Source organism: Haliotis rubra, unplaced genomic scaffold (assembly GCF_003918875.1).
Source record: "Haliotis rubra isolate DU_JTF1 unplaced genomic scaffold, ASM391887v1 Scf835, whole genome shotgun sequence".
NCBI lineage: Eukaryota > Metazoa > Mollusca > Gastropoda > Lepetellida > Haliotidae > Haliotis > Haliotis rubra.
In genome coordinates, this window is record NW_025767563.1 from 318,098 (window position 1) to 334,566 (window position 16,469).

Sequence of the window (16,469 nt, forward strand, 5' to 3'; positions counted from 1 at the left end):
TTTTGTCAGCAAAACATAACTGTATGTTATTATTTGATGAAAACGAAAAATTCTGACCGTGAAACGGCGTTCGTGTTGCACGCCTCGAGTCGAGATCGACCTTCCTGCGCCACACTTGCATTTTCAATACTTTTTTCATTGAAAAGATTAAACCCGGGACGCATTGTTGTCGTCATGTTTCAAAACAATCACAAAATAGTGTACAATTTGTTTTTTTTCACCTTAATATTTTAAATACCGTTTGTGCGGTGCTTCGTTACGGACTTTTCACAATGACCGACGACGGCCATTTATATGCTGCTGCCGCCGTGTTCCTTGCGCTATGTCGACCTTGCCGAAGAATATTCCAAGGTAGGTGTTATCTGAATGTTCCTGCAATTATATACTATGAGGATTTGTGTATTGTGACAAATGAAAAATAATCAGCACTTCATCAACTCTCGGACACTTCTGCAGTTCACACGGCAACTTGGTTACAGTTTTCGTTCACTGAGGCAGTGCCAGGCACTGTATTTTGCTGGTTACATGTAAAATCTGTTTCATTAAAAATGATGAATGAAATTGTAAGCTGATTGTAATTAGTACAGATTTAATACCTACATGAATAGCAATTTCTGTCAAAATTTGGAAAGCAATATGATTTTCGACCTCGAACATAAAGGTCATGGAGGATTCCGTTTTCCGATGATTTATTAAGAAAACTGCATCTATTTAAACAACATATATTAGACGTACCAATCGGGTTTAACATGGTTGTGTATGGGATAGGTTAAAATTAAGTTGGTTCTTAATCAGGTGTCATTCGATAGCTAATCAACAGAAAGATGAAAGAAAATTATGTACACTGGCTAGCGACCAGTTATCGCCAATACATCTGTATCACCTATGTGTGCAGTTCCGGGCAATTACAATTCCGGTATTTTTTCAAACGGTATTTGACTACAATACAGGACAACAAAAGAAATTTCTTCACGGCAAGTAACATAAGAGAAAAACTAAATGATAAAGTTATGAACCCTATCACAATTTTTTGACTTCGTCCCATGACCTATATAATAGCAAATTCAATTCCACAAGTCATTAATTGTTTCATTCCGTATCAATCTACTGTGAAAGGAACACTCAAATAGTCGCACAATCAATTATTCAGGGTTACTCTATGATATAAATATACATTATTTCACGAATGGCATGAGAAATTCAGAATGGTGATAACTGTTACAGTTAGTTGTGAGAAAACATCTATTTATACTTCCATGATTCACTTCCGCCGCGTAGATAATAACATGATCGGCGACAGAAAACGGGCTGGACACATCGTTTAATAGCTAATTAAATATCATGATTAATTTTGTTTCATTAATTCAACGAACGACGGAATAAATTTGGAAATACCGCTAAAATAAGGAGACAACTGTTCGCTAGCCAGTACACGTAGCTTAAGATGATTTCAAAGATGTTTGCAAAATATAAATATACAACGCTCAAGACCCGTGTTCGATTCCCCACATGGGTACAATATGTTTAACACATTTCTTGTGTCCCCTGCCGTGGTATTGCTGTAACATTGCTCAAAGCGGTGTAAAACTATACTCACTCAATCACTACTATTGAGACTGATCCATCTAAGCTTAAAAGCTCAAACTAAGCTTATTTACAATGTGGCACTAGCCATGTTCACATGGATGAGACTGGACATTGTTGATGCAGAAAACCCCTGCAGATTATGCACAAGTTGCTAACATCGAGGCCAGTCTGAACCACCTCCCTTCCTTAGTGATGTAAATATTACTAAATGGGAAAAAAATTACATGTACTTTTATCATATAAAATTCTACCACCAAATCCATGTTGAACTATGAGCTTATTAAACTGTACCCGTAATGTTTAACCAGGGACCCTGAACCCCAAAAGCATCAACCAAAGTTTGGACTCTTAATTGACATAATCTGATGTGTGCTTGAAATACCATTAGTTGTTAACAGTAAAACCCAATGTGTCACATAATCTCCATTCAGTTTTCCGATGATTTATTAAGAAAACTGCATCTATTTAAACAAAATATATTAGACATACCAATCGGGTTTAACATGGTTGTGTATGGGATAGGTTAAAATTAAGTTGGTTCTTAATCAGGTGTCATTCGATAGCTAATCAACAGAAAGATGAAAGAAAATCATGTACACTGGCTAGCGACCAGTTATCGCCAATACATCTGTATCACCTATGTGTGCAGTTCCGGGCAATTACAATTCCGGTATTTTTTCAAACGGTATTTGACTACAATACAGGACAACAAAAGAAATTTCTTCACGGCAAGTAACATAAGAGAAAAACTAAATGATAAAGTTATGAACCCTATCACAATTTTTTGACTTTGTCCCATGACCTATATAATAGCAAATTCAATTCCACGAGTCATTAATTGTTTCATTCCGTATCAATCTTCTGTGAAAGGAACACTCACATAGTCGCACAATCAATTATTCAGGGTTACTGTATGATATAAATATACATTATTTCACGAATGGCATGATAAATTCAGAATGGTGATAACTGTTACAGTTAGTTGTGAGAAAACATCTATTTATACTTCCATGATTCACTTCCGCCGCGTAGATAATAACATGATCGGCGACAGTAAACGGGCTGGACACATCGGTGAATAGCTAATTAAATATCATGATTAATTTTGTTTCATTAATTCAACGAACGACGGAATAAATTTGGAAATACCGCTAAAATATGGAGACAACTGTTCGCTAGCCAGTACACGTAGCTTAAGATGATTTCAAAGATGTTTGCAAAATATAAATATACAACGCTCAAGACCCGTGTTCGATTCCCCACATGGGTACAATATGTTTAACACATTTCTTGTGTCCCCTGCCGTGGTATTGCTGTAACATTGCTCAAAGCGGTGTAAAACTATACTCACTCAATCACTATTATTGAGACTGATCCATCTAAGCTTAAAAGCTCAAACTAAGCTTATTTACAATGTGGCACTAGCCATGTTCACATGGATGAGACTGGGCATTGTTGATGCAGAAAACCCCTGCAGATTATGCACAAGTTGCTAACATCGAGGCCAGTCTGAACCACCTCCCTTCCTTAGTGATGTAAATATTACTAAATGGGAAAAAAATTACATGTACTTTTATCATATAAAATTCTACCACCAAATCCATGTTGAACTATGAGCTTATTAAACTGTACCCATAATGTTTAACCAGGGACCCTGAACCCCAAAAGCATCAACCAAAGTTTGGACTCTTAATTGACATAATCTGATGTGTGCTTGAAATACCATCAATTGTTAACAGTAAAACCCAATGTGTCTCCAAATCCAATCAGACGAAATATCTAGCCACATCATTATGCATGAAAGTATGCTACATCTTCAGAAAAAGAACAAAGATTGTGTTTGTTTTTCATTTTTGAACAGTGCAACTGCAATCTTGAATGTAGTGGCGGTCCAATAAATTTAAATAATCAATGATTGGTCGCAATTACTAAACGACCAAGCAATCAATCGTGTTTTCTCATAATCGAATGAGGGAGTTTAGTTTTATGCCACACTCGGCAATATTCCAGCTATATGGCAGCGGTTGTAAATAATTGAGTCTGGACCAGACAATCCAGTGATCAACTGCATGAGCATTGATGTTGACCATCAACGGCATTGGGAAATGATGCCGTGTCAACCATGCCAGCGAGCCTGACCACCCGATCCGATTAGATGCCTCTTGCGACAAGTATGTGTTACTGAAGACTCATACTAACCCGTACCTTCACCGGTCTTCTCGTAACCGAACACAAACAATTTTGGAAGTTATGGAACACTTCTTTACATTAAACATATTTTTACAAGGTTGGTTTTGTCTCTTCCATTTCAAAAGCACTACAAGCTCGTACCAAGTCATGACTGAAATTATCTCATAGGAAATTTATATTCCTAACATACCAGGGATCATTAAGGATTTTTAACATTCCAACTGCATTTTGTGCACTTTGCAAAACACCCGAAAGAACGAACTGTTTTTGGTGCTTTAACCAAACATAACCAGGAAAATCTGATATATGTTGTGCCAAGTTCGACATTATTAGTTTCTGTGAGTCGTTCGTACGCAAAGCCAATGAGTTCAGCGATTTTCTCGTCGGCTATACAACAATAAACTGTGTGCATGAAAAACTGCCTCGGCTTGGCCGATATAGCGGCAGCATTACTGTTTTGATTAAGGACCACTTATTTTCAACTGGTCTCATTAGCCGTATGTACACTAATTTCGAAAATTGTGTTGTACTTCTGTTCTACACAACTAGTTATGGATGGGAAATGGACACTATTTTGATATTCCAATATTTGTCGCCAGAAAACTCTCCCATATATAAGGGAAGTGACACTGGTGGTGGCGCGTGGTCCTGTGCTTAAAGCTCAGGTCACAAATCGGTGAAGTTAAGCATCCTCGAGCTAGGAGAGTCCTTGGATGGGTGACCGTGTTTAGCAGCTTGACTCCTGAGAGTTACTAGGACTTGAGTCCTGCCCCACAACGAAGCACATGTGACACATGTGGTCTCATCTTCGGCAAGTGAGTTTGTTCAAAATTGACTCTGTTCACCCAGGAGGAAAATGGGTACCCGGTGGAAGAAGGTTATATTACTATAACCTTCTAGCGCCTAACAGGCAGCTTGGGTTATCCGGGGTAATAATGGCCTTGATTGTTAGCGCTATGAGCATACCTAGTGCGCTATATAAATGGACACATTATTATTATTATGGCATGTGAGTACTTGAAGATTATTTGTGCACAATCACTGCAGATCACCCTAACAAACATCTGGGTTTTTTGGGGGGTTTTTTTGGTTTGTTTTGTTTGTTTGTTTGTTGTTGTTGTTTGTTGTTGTTTTGGGGGTGGGTCGGGGGTGGGGGGTGTGTGTGTCTGAATGCTAGAATGAAAGACTTCTTCGATTATATCCCAGATGATAATGTTGACTGTGTATATGAAAATGATGATCATCTCAAAGATATATTTGTTATGCCTCGATCTTCTAGAGATCAGGTTTATAACAATTGTGGGAAAAAACTTGCTGAATTATGTTGCACTTTTGGCATTCATGCCTTAAATGGTAGATTAGCAAATGATTTATGTGGTCAATTCACATGCTTTACTTATAACGGTTGCAGTGTAGTTGATTACATGCTAGCTTCTTCGTCACTATTCCCTTTCATCTCGCAGTTTAATGTCGGCACACTTGATAACTCATGTCACTTTCCACTGTCGTGCACACTCAATATCAACACACTTAACAGTAAACTCCCCTCCACTGCTTATTCTAATACGCGTACCTCAAATAGTAATGTACAAGAGGGTAAACAGGATAAATGGACAAAATATATGTGGTGCAAGGATGAAAACAGTGCATTCATTACAAACTTTCGGCCATTGTTTAATAATCAATACAGTCATTTAAATGCCCTCATCCATAACAATATCGACCAAGCACTTTCACATTTAGTAACCCTTTTCCAGAAAGCAGCTGATCACACAAAAATCCTTATATAATGGTTTATTTCCTTCACAAACGTGAACTCAACCACCTTGGTGGGATCAGGACAAATATGCAGCACTATACTCTGCAAAAAAAGAAACGCACAGGTGAAAACTCAGGAATGTAAACACTTTATTTTGTTTCCAAATAAAACTTTAACTAATGATCGCACGAACGTAAAATTTCACATGGATGTTGTCAAGAGTCAGCTTTACAACATGCAGCTATCATTTGTCTCTGAAACCATTGCACCGGGCGTACAGATGGCGTGGAGGTCAGTACCTGTTGTGACCACCTCGAGCTTGCAACACAGCTTGGCACCTCCTGTCCATGGACATGATCAGTCTTTGAATCCGTGCTTGGGGATCCTCCTCCTCCATTCCTCCTGCAAGGCTTGAGACAGTTGTTGCAACGTTTGGGGTTGAGGCTGACGACGTCGAACGCGTTTCCCAAGCTGGTCCCACAAATGCTCTATTGGGTTCAAATCGGGGATTTTGAAGGCCAGGGAAGAACTGTGATGTTCTGATTCGTCAGGTAGTCCATCGTGATGCGAGCCACGTGCGGTCTGGCGTTGTCCTGTTGGAAAACGTGACGTTGAGGGTTGATGACAGGTAAAAGATGACGTTGCAGAATTTCATCCCTGTAACGAATTGCAGTCAGGTTACCACGGACGCACCAAGTCACTTCTCCCGTTGTAAGAAATGGCCCCCATACCATCACACTTCCTCCAAATCTGTCCGCTTCAACTACACAATTACGGGCGTAACGTTCGTTTCTCCGTCTATAGACCCTCGTCCTACCATCGTGTCTTTGAAGTTGGAAACGAGATTCGTCGCTGAACCAAATTCGCTGCCAATGTCTCCAATTCCATCTCTGACGTTCCTGCACCATCGAACACGTGCCAGGCGATGATGAGGTCGTAGTGTGCATCCTACGTGAGGTCGTCGAGGGCGTATCCCGTGCTGTCTGAGGCGATTTCTGATGGTCTGGCGGAGACGCGGCGAAGACCTGGGACGTTCTCTGCTGTTTGTGTTGCTGGGACGGCCCGGTTACGTAAAATGGAACACCCGGATGTAGCGGTCCTGTGCAGCATTGGTTACCCGTGGTCTACCACCCGAGGTCGGTCGCGGGTCGAGCCCAGTTGATTGTAGCGCCTCCATAAACGGGAAATTGTTGTGTGATGCACGTTGAAGTGTCTTGCAACTGATGACTGAGATTCGCCAGCCTCAAGACGTCCGATGGCGATGTTCCGGTCAGCTTCGCTAAGTCGTGGCATGTTGAATTCGTCAGTAAACTGGCGTTGAAAGTGAATTGAACACGTTAAACTGCCTTCCTCATATACCCTACACACTGGTGCATAGGTGAAGCAACTTTCACGTGCATATCGTTCGAAGTGTCATTTACACGTGAAAATTTCATGATATTTTCAAAACCATCATCAAACAACAATATTTCATGAAATGGTGTGTTTGAGCGATACTTAATGGATATGAACAAGTATACATTATGTTTGGTTAAAGTAACCGGGTTTTGTTTGCATAGAAATAAAATAAAGTTAATTTTAATTTCAATTTCATTATCACCTGTGCGTTTCTTTTGCAGAGTATATAGATGGTAAGGGGATATTTTTCACTGCTGTTTTCAATAATGTGTATGCCCTTAATGTTTGCTGATGATGTTTCGGCTCTTTCGGACACTTGCATTCATCTGCAGAAAAAGATAAATACCCTTGAATTATTTTGCGAGGAAACCGAAATTAAAGTAAACCTTAAGAAAACAAAAGTGGTTGTTTTCAGAAATGGTGGGCCTCTTAGATCTTATGAAAAGTGGTATTTTAATGGGGAGCAAATAGAAACAAAATATATTTTTATAAATATCTTCGCATCATATTTACACAAAAACTTGTTTCGTCCAGGGCACACTTATGTTTAGCTTCTCAAGCTAGAAAGGCAATTTTATCAGTTAATCACTTTCAAAGGAAATTCAGAAACATTAACTGTACAGATCTATTCAACATTTTTGATGCACTGATCACACCAATATTATGCTATGGATCAGAATTATGGGGAACTTCCTATTGTAAAAGTATTGAATCGGTACAGCTTGATTTTTTTAAAAAGTATCTGAAAATAAATAGGTCATCTTGTAATTCCATTGCCCTGGGTGAATTTGGCAGATTGCCCCTGCAGCTTAATTACATGACCAGTGTAATCCAATATTAGTGTAGACTGTTACAACTTCCTCATTGCAGATTACCTTTTAAAAGCTACCTTATGCCAAAGTCTTTAGATGATAGTGGTAAAACTACATGGGCATCAACATTTAAAATTCCTCTGTTTCATTTTGGTTTTGGATATGTTTGGTTGAGCCATGATGTTGGTGATGCAAAAATGTTTATAAGTTTATTTAAACAAAGATTATCAGATAATTTACAACAGTCCTGGTACTTTTCCCTGAGTAATTCTTCCAAATGCAACTATTATCAACAATTTAAATCAGCGTTAAATGTTGAATGTTATTGATTGTTTAACCTTTCAACACATTTAAGAGCTGTTTTAGCACAATTTAGGTGTAGTAATTTTAAAAAAGCTGTAGAAACTGGGCGCTATAACAACACTGATTATGATCAAAGATTTTGTTTATCATGCAAATCTAAAGGTCTTACCTATATTGAAGATGAATTCCATGTACTGTTCATTTGTGAATCCTATTCACACCTAAGAGAGAGGCTTATTACAAAATGTGTCAAAAAGCCTTATACTGTATATTCTTTAGCAAATCTTTTCAAGAAAACTAATGTAGACACTGTAAAATCTGTTGCCTTGTATCTATTTATGTTAAAAGGATTATTATAAACACACATGAAAGCACATTGTGCCCCTGACTACACTGAAATTTCCTTTGAATGTATTTTGGGCCTATGGCCTTTTACTGCGAATAAACTCTGTCTCTGTCTCTGATATATGACACTGATCTATCTTTGATGATTGATTGGTTGTATTGAACCAATCATCATTTATGAGATTTTAACCAATTCCCAACACTATTTGAGTCAATGATTATTGTGAAAATTGTTTCATCACAAGAGACTGTGGGGTAGCCTAGTAGATAAGGCTTCATCACTTGTCATGCCAAAGACCCAGGTTTGATTCCCCACATGGGCACAATGTGTTAAGCCCATGTCTGGTGTCCGCAACATGATATTGCGAGAATATTGCTAAAAGCAGCGTAAAACTAAGCCCACTCACTCATCACAATAATTTATTGTTTGCAATTTTTTTTTGACAAAAGTGTTGTTACAACATTTAATTTCATGACTTAACAATGCCATTTAGAAAGAGGTCAAATGTAACGTTTGTTATATTTGTGCTTACACTTAGTACCTACTTTAGTACTTTTTTTATAGACAATTACATGATCTTTAGCTCCTGTAGAAAGTGGCAAACATGGATTTAATTATGTCAGCTTCTATGATTACATGACCAGCACCCATGGAACTGAAAGGGAGCCAGCAGGATTAGGTGGTCCGACTTGTGGGTCAATCCCAATTCCATGCTCATCAATGCTCATGATATCAGTCCTTTATTATCCCCCACAACAACGAAGTTGCGGGGGATATAGAAACGAGTTTCTAGCTGTCCGTACGTCCGTCACACTTCGTCTGTGGCATATCTCCTTAACTATTAGTGATAACTTAACCAAACTTGGTACACAGGTCAACCATGATCCCTAGATGTGCCTTTTGGGGGTTAGACCCAGATGATTTGAATTTTATTTTGTGTGGTTTCCATGGAAACATGACTTTGGCTGTGACTATGAGGATGTCATCTTGTTGCATTTCCATGGCAACAAGTTAGGCTTCAACTGAATTTGGTGGTCGTGCTCCATTCTGGAGCAGATCTTAAAAACCTTTCAATACCCTCCTTCCACTTTGCTGTATACACTCCATGCATATTTGACATATCAGAATTAGTAGACATATTCATAAAGATTATTTTGCCGTTGCGGGGGATATTGATGACTTTGTATATCAATAATTATTGATTGTTGGGCTAAGTCATGTCAAACATTAGCAGCATAATTCGATAAATTATCATGGAAATGTCAATAAATCTATTGTATTAAACTAAATTACTGGCTGTTGTCATATTTGAAAGTAATGTCACAGAACCTTTTTTTTCTAGAATCAACAAGACAATTAAGAACCCACAAAATCTCTACACAGGTTGAAAACCACAATGAATGTTTGCACTGCGTGTGCTGTCTGTCAACCCCTGAGAGTTTCTGTTCCTCAGCGCCTATCTTCAAAATGGAATAACAAAGATCAGTGGTACCACAGACAACTGACACACCGGGGTGACAACAAGGATTGCTCAGAGATCATTGGCGCTGGAGACACCTGAGAAGAGTCCGCTACATGAAGCAGCAGGGAGTCCCTTAGCACTAAACTGCTGAACGAGAATTAGGGAGACAGTGAGTTGTAAACCAGCGTTATGAAGACCAGACGGGATATATAATTGTAAACCACCATTAGGGAGACCAGACAGTATATACAGAACTGTAAGTCACCATAAGGGAGACCAGACAGTATGTTTTAGTTGCAAACCAGCATTGGAGAGACCAGACAGTATATATATACACTTGTAAACCAGCATTAGGGAGACCAGACTGTATACACAGTTGTAAACCAGCACTAGGGAGACCAGACAGTATATACAGTTGTAAACCAGCATTATGGAACCAGACAGTATATACAGTTGTAAACCAGCATTAGGGAGACCAGACAGTATATACAGTTGTAAACCAATATTAGAGAGACCAGACAGTATTTATAGTTGTAGACCAGCATAAAGGAGACCAGACAGTATATACAGTTGTAAACCACCATTAGGGAGACCAGACAGTATACACAGTTATAAACAAGCATTAGGGAGACCAGACAGTATATACAGTTGTAAAGCAGCATTAGGGAGACCAGACAGTATATACAGTTGTAAACCAGCATTAGGGAGACCAGACAGTATATATAGCTGTAAACCAGGATTAGAGAGACCAGAGAGTATATACAGCTGTAAACCAGCATTAGGGAGACCAGACAGTATATACAGTTGTAAACCAGCATTAGGGAGACCAGACAGTATATACAGTTGTAAACCAGCATTAGGGAGACCAGACAGTATATACAGCTGTAAACCAGCATTAGGGAGACCAGACAGTATATACAGTTGTAAACCAGCATTAGGGAGACCAGACAGTATATACAGTTGTAAACCAGCATTAGAGAGACCAGACAGTATACACAGTTGTAAACCAGCATTAGGGAGACCAGGCAGTATATATAGTTGTAACCCAGCGTTAGAGAGACCAGACAGTATATATAGCTGTAAACCAGGATAAGAGAAACCAGACAGTATATACAACTGTAAACCAGCATTAGGGAGACCAGGCAGTATAATCAGTTGTAAACCAGCATTAGGGAGACCAGACAGTATATACAGTTGTAAACCAGTATAAGGGAGACCAGACAGTATATATAGCTGTAAGCTAGCATTAGGGAGACCAGACAGTATATACAGCTGTAAACCAGCATTAGGGAGACCAGACAGTATATACAGTTGCAAACCAGCATTAGGGAGAGCAGACAGTATATACAGTTGTAAACCAGCATTTGAGACCAGACTGTATATATAGTTGTAAACCAGCATAAAGGAGACCAGACAGTATATACAGTTGTAAACTTATACGTATACTCTAAGGAGGAAAATAATTTTACAGTTCTTTAACCCCCTATGAGGATACAGCCACTAACAATCTCAGTTACTTAGCTAAACTACCAATCATAAAAAGTACATGTATTTACAAAACATATAAATCACCATTTGTCAATCAATTCTATCTCTTTTAAAACTTCGATATACATTAATATAACAACTATACTATGTATAAAAAAACGAGAATCTCTCAGATATTTGTAAATTTTGATGAAAACAGCATGGAATAGTACTGCTCTGAATATGTCATTGTCAACTGCTTTTTCTTTCCAGCTATTGAGAATCCCCAGAGGTAGGTGTCGTTTTCATTGATGGAGCCAAATTGCCATTTCTGTTCTTTGCTCCCCACAAAATATAAAGTCCTGTCCAACATATGTTTATTTATCGATGTATATACTATTAAATTGTAAAAAGCTATCTAAAATGCGTAAAAATGGCATATTTGTCAGTAAGTAGAGACCTTTGTCTGTTGTGCAGTTATAGAAGTTACTGAGCTTCTTTAAGTGGCGGTTGGTAGGATGAAGAGGTTCACGTTGTATGGATTCACCTCTTTTTGATTGCATAGGATACGACGTTCGGTGTAGATGCTTGATAGCGGCGTTATTATCCCCACCTAACATCCATGGCAAAAAAGATGACGTCAATCCTTATAACATGTTGTTCCTTGACGGTAATGCACAGTAACGAACAATATATTTGACTTATTATATCCTAATGTCTGTTAAACGAGAATGTTCCTTCTTAAACTTAATGAATGGTAATATTAACAGTAACGAACCATATATTTGAGGTTTTTATCTCCTAGTGTGTGATGAACAAGAATATAATCACTATATCCATCATGGCACACATTGTATAATTTGATGTTGTGTTTGTGTGTGTAAACTAGACCTACACAGACGTCCAGGGCAGAAGGTGCAAGACGCCGACAGAATTACGAGACCATGGAGCGGCCAAGTGGAGGTATAGCAACGATACCATATACAAGGAAGAATAGCAATATATGGATGAACACCTTCTGTATTGCTGTGAGAGCGACGTTACCAGTGAACACCGTTATTAAGCAAGTGATGGACAGCAAGAGGATAGAGAAGCATATCCACAAGTTAGAGGAGATGTTTGTACAGTACAATAGGGGATTAGGAAGCCAGACACAATAAGAACGGTTGGCCTTTGATAAAAGGCGTTAACAAGCCTGCAATATACACAAGGGGATAGTGGAAACTGTAATATGCATAAAGGGGGTGGGGGGTTATGGATGGTGAGGATCTTTGATGAGGGTTTGGTCGCGGTTGATTGATGTCTGGAGTCTTTTGATGTAGATAGCTTCTAGTGTCCTGAGTTTACAGTTTGTTAGGTTTGTTGTTAGGGTTTTGGCTCTGTCCGACTGGACCCTGTGGTCGCGTTGCCTTGGATGTGATCTGATAGGGCTGATTTGGATACTGATGCCTGATGCTCTTTGACTCGGGTTTTCACCTACATAGGCCTGTACACAATTGCATCGGACGTGGGCAACTGTTTGCAGTAGTAGTTGTTTCTTGCTGGTTGGTTCTCTTAAAAACACATTTATATTGGCCTGTTTTTTCCAAGATTCTCTGGATTTTGTGGCTGACAATTCCGTAGTAGGGGAGGCATATGACAAAGGGTGCAGATTGTTGGCGGGTAGATTTCTTTGTTTTGTTGTTTAAGTTCTGTATGGTTTGTTGCTGTTCGGGGTAGTTGTTGTACTGGGTGAAAACTTGTTTCAGGTGCTGGAGTTCGGTGGTAACGTCGCTCTCACAGCAATAAAGAAGTTCATCTATATATTGGTATGATACAAACTTCTAAATGCCTCTCAAAGAAAATATTATATACAGTATATACTGAGTTATGTGCACGGCCAAATGGAGGTATAGCACCAATATTATCTATAGCATATACTTAGTGACGTGAACGGCCAAGTGGAGGTATGGCACAAATATTATATATAGCATATACTTAGTGACGTGAATGGCCAAGTGGAGGTATAGCACCAATATTATCTTTAGCATATACTGAGGGACGTGAACGGCCAAGTGGAGGTTTGGCACCAATGTAATATATAGAATATACTGAGGGACGTGAACGGCCAAGTGGAGGTATTGCACCAATGTTATATACAACATATACTGAGGGACGTGAACGGCCAAGTGGAGGTACGGCACCAGTATCATACATAGCATATACTGAGTGACGTGAACGACCAAGTGGAGGTATGGCACCAAGGTTATATATAGAATATACTGAGGGACGTGAACGACCAAGTGGAAGTATGGCACCAATGTTATATATAGAATATACTGAGGGACGTGAACGACCAAGTGGAGGTATGGCACCAATGTTATATATAGAATGTACTGAGTGGCGTGAACGGACAAATAGAGGTATGGCACCAGTATCATACATAGCATATACTGAGTGACGTGAACGGCCAAGTCGAGGTATGGGTTGTTTGGGTTCCAAGGATTTAAGAATTGTGTACATATCAAGCCAAACACATTTTGCTTCATGAAGACATTTAAATATAGTAAATTTACGTATACACGAATATGCCTAAGTCAGTATATGTTGTAATGTAACACCCAACTGAGTAGACACGTACTTAAAGATGTGAAACCGGTAGATCCTGGTTAGACTTGATCGACTAACGGGATCGCGTAGGCGACTAACGGGATCGGGTGGTCAGGCTCATTCGCTGACTTGGTTCATATGTAATTGTATCTCAATTGCGTAGATCGATGTTGACATTGTTGATTACTGGATTGTCTTGTGCAGATTCCATTATTTACAGACCACCGCCATATGGCTGGCATATTGCTGAGTGCGACGTTAAACAACAGACAAGCCAAAGATATGAACTGAATCTTTGCCTTTTCACAATTGTGCGAGTGAAAGGTTCTAGCAGTGGAGCAGGTCATGCCCTATCATTGCGTAGAACGCCGGGTGTCACCCCTGAATTTCAGTGATACAGTCATATAATCCTCACCGCTGGTTTGCTAAATACACAATGCAATTTGTTTCGATGATTGTTAAAAGCCAAATTTCGGGGAGAGATGTTAGACGGAACAGTATGTCAGCTTTGGGAATTACTTGTCTGGTATTAATACCTTTGTCCAATGAGTATGTGTTATATGCGAGGTGCTGAGAGTACGTACATCGACATCGGAATGATCCCAAGGAAAGGTAATGAACATTGCAGATATTTTACGTCGCATCTGCAATAGATCAGCTCTATAACGACAGGCACAACACGTAAAAAGAAAATGAAAGCAATACATCAAATCATTATATGACATTTCCAATCACCTAAACCGTTGGATGCAGATGTCCTACAGCAGTAGCTGGATTAACCAGCCTTGGAAGTGGGCAGAGCCTATGAATTCTACTTCCAATGAAGATCCGGGTTAGAACTGATCTTCAGCAATCAACGCTTTTCGTAAGGGTCAATTAACGGGATCGAGTGGTCAGGCTTGCTCTCTTGGTTGACACGTGTCATCGTATCCTAGTAGCGGATGCTGATTGTGTTAAACATGGAATGAAGCAATAGGTGGACTAATCAGTCTTGGGTGTTGCCTGTGAATTCTTCTACCCGTGATTATCCGCTTCAAGCAGAATGAGGACAACACGAGCCAATGGGCAAATCGGGATATGCAATGTTCTGTTTTGTAGCTTCAATGCTTTCACAAGAACTAACGAAGGACTCACACCCTTAACACCTTGTTTTCAGATTATTATGTCTCAGTCTTTGCGTTCCTCATTCCTGTCACTTATGGGTCGACAAAGTATGCATGGGATTTTCCGCTAGATCAAGCTGACTGGTCAAAAAATAAGTATTTATTTTCTGAAATAACACAATGTTCGAGATGACGATCCTGCTCACATTTATGGCAACCTTGGGTTTGAAGATAAAGAAACCACACGACAAGAAACACGACAAGAAACACTTTGGAGCCGCTTCAACAACTACAGTTCGACCAACGATCTCCCGAGAAGTGGAAGGCCAAGAATCACCACCCCCTTTCAAGATTGGTACATCCGGGTCCATCACCTGCGTAATCGTCATGCCCTACCAACCAGGTTTTAGGAGAGTGTCAGCTCAAGCGATTAGGAACCGTCTGAAGGAAGCGGGTTTACGTGCCTGTAGACCAGTTGTTGGACCTGTACTACGCCCCCTAAATCGACGCCGACGACTCAGATGGTGCAACAACGTAAGGATATGGATTTTACAAAACTGGAGGCGCATCTGGTTTTCTGATGAATCACGTTTTCCTTTGCAATGTCACGACGGAAGACAGCGTGTGTATAGGAGACGTCATGAACATTTTGCGCCCATCTTCGACCGACAGGTGGACGTTATGGCTCTGGGAGCCATCTCATACAACCAGAAATCAGACTTGGTGATCGTCCAAGGGAACCTGAAAGCCCAACGTTACATCAACAACTTGTTACAGCCTCACCTTCCGATATTTGACCAACAGACACAGCTTTTTCAACAGGACAACGCCCGCCCTTATACTGCACGTACAACAATGAAATTTCTGCAGAATTCCAACGTCAATGTCTTGCCATGGCCCTGTCATTCACCAGACCTCAACCCTATTGAACACCTGTGGGATACTCTGGATCGACGCGTACGTCAACGTCAGCCGCCGCCACAGACCCTGCAACAGCTCGCCGTTGCACTGCAGGAGGAGTGGAGAGCCATTCCCCAGGAGAGAATCCGGCGTCTTATCCGTTCTTGTCCAAGGAGATGCCGTGCAGTGATTGCAGCTCTTGGTGCTCAAACAAGATACTTGGAAAGACGCCCCCTGGTGACACACTGGTGTCTGTGAGATGGCTTTTGAAATGACAGTTTTACACATGACCATCTTGGTTATTATTCTGCCAAATTTCAGACTTCTTTCTTAAATAATACACATGCTGTGTCTTCCTAAAACTTAAGATAAAAATCTCTAAAATACAGGAGTTGGATTACTTTTTTGACAGAGTTCATCTACACTGTGGGGTAAATCTGTAAAGATCCATGCTTGTCGATAGAGGCGACTAACGGGGTCAGGTGGTCGTGCTGTCTTTCTTGATTGACACATCTCATCGCATCCCAATTGCTTAGATCGACGCTGGTGCCTT

At 39.9% G+C, this 16,469-nt stretch overlaps 1 protein-coding gene across 1 annotated transcript; it reads left to right on the forward strand.

Annotated features, from left to right (window-relative positions):
- Window positions 1-272: 272 nt before the first annotated feature.
- On the forward strand, window positions 273-15,426 carry LOC124262394. The gene is made up of 5 exons (XM_046696875.1): window positions 273-351; window positions 11,598-11,616; window positions 12,214-12,287; window positions 14,481-14,525; window positions 15,206-15,426. The coding sequence occupies exons 1-5, from the start codon at window positions 273-275 to the stop codon at window positions 15,424-15,426; spliced, it is 438 nt and encodes a 145-aa protein (XP_046552831.1).
- Window positions 15,427-16,469: the final 1,043 nt, after the last annotated feature.

Bases quoted from the DNA above. Each gene is read 5' to 3' on its own strand.
- LOC124262394 (XM_046696875.1), top strand. From the start codon at position 273: ATGACCGACGACGGCCATTTATATGCTGCTGCCGCCGTGTTCCTTGCG. The intron at 12,288-14,480 runs GTATAGCAACGA...GTTATATGCGAG, and splicing joins CATGGAGCGGCCAAGTGGAG to GTGCTGAGAGTACGTACATC. The intron at 14,526-15,205 runs GTAATGAACATT...ACAATGTTCGAG, and splicing joins CGGAATGATCCCAAGGAAAG to ATGACGATCCTGCTCACATT.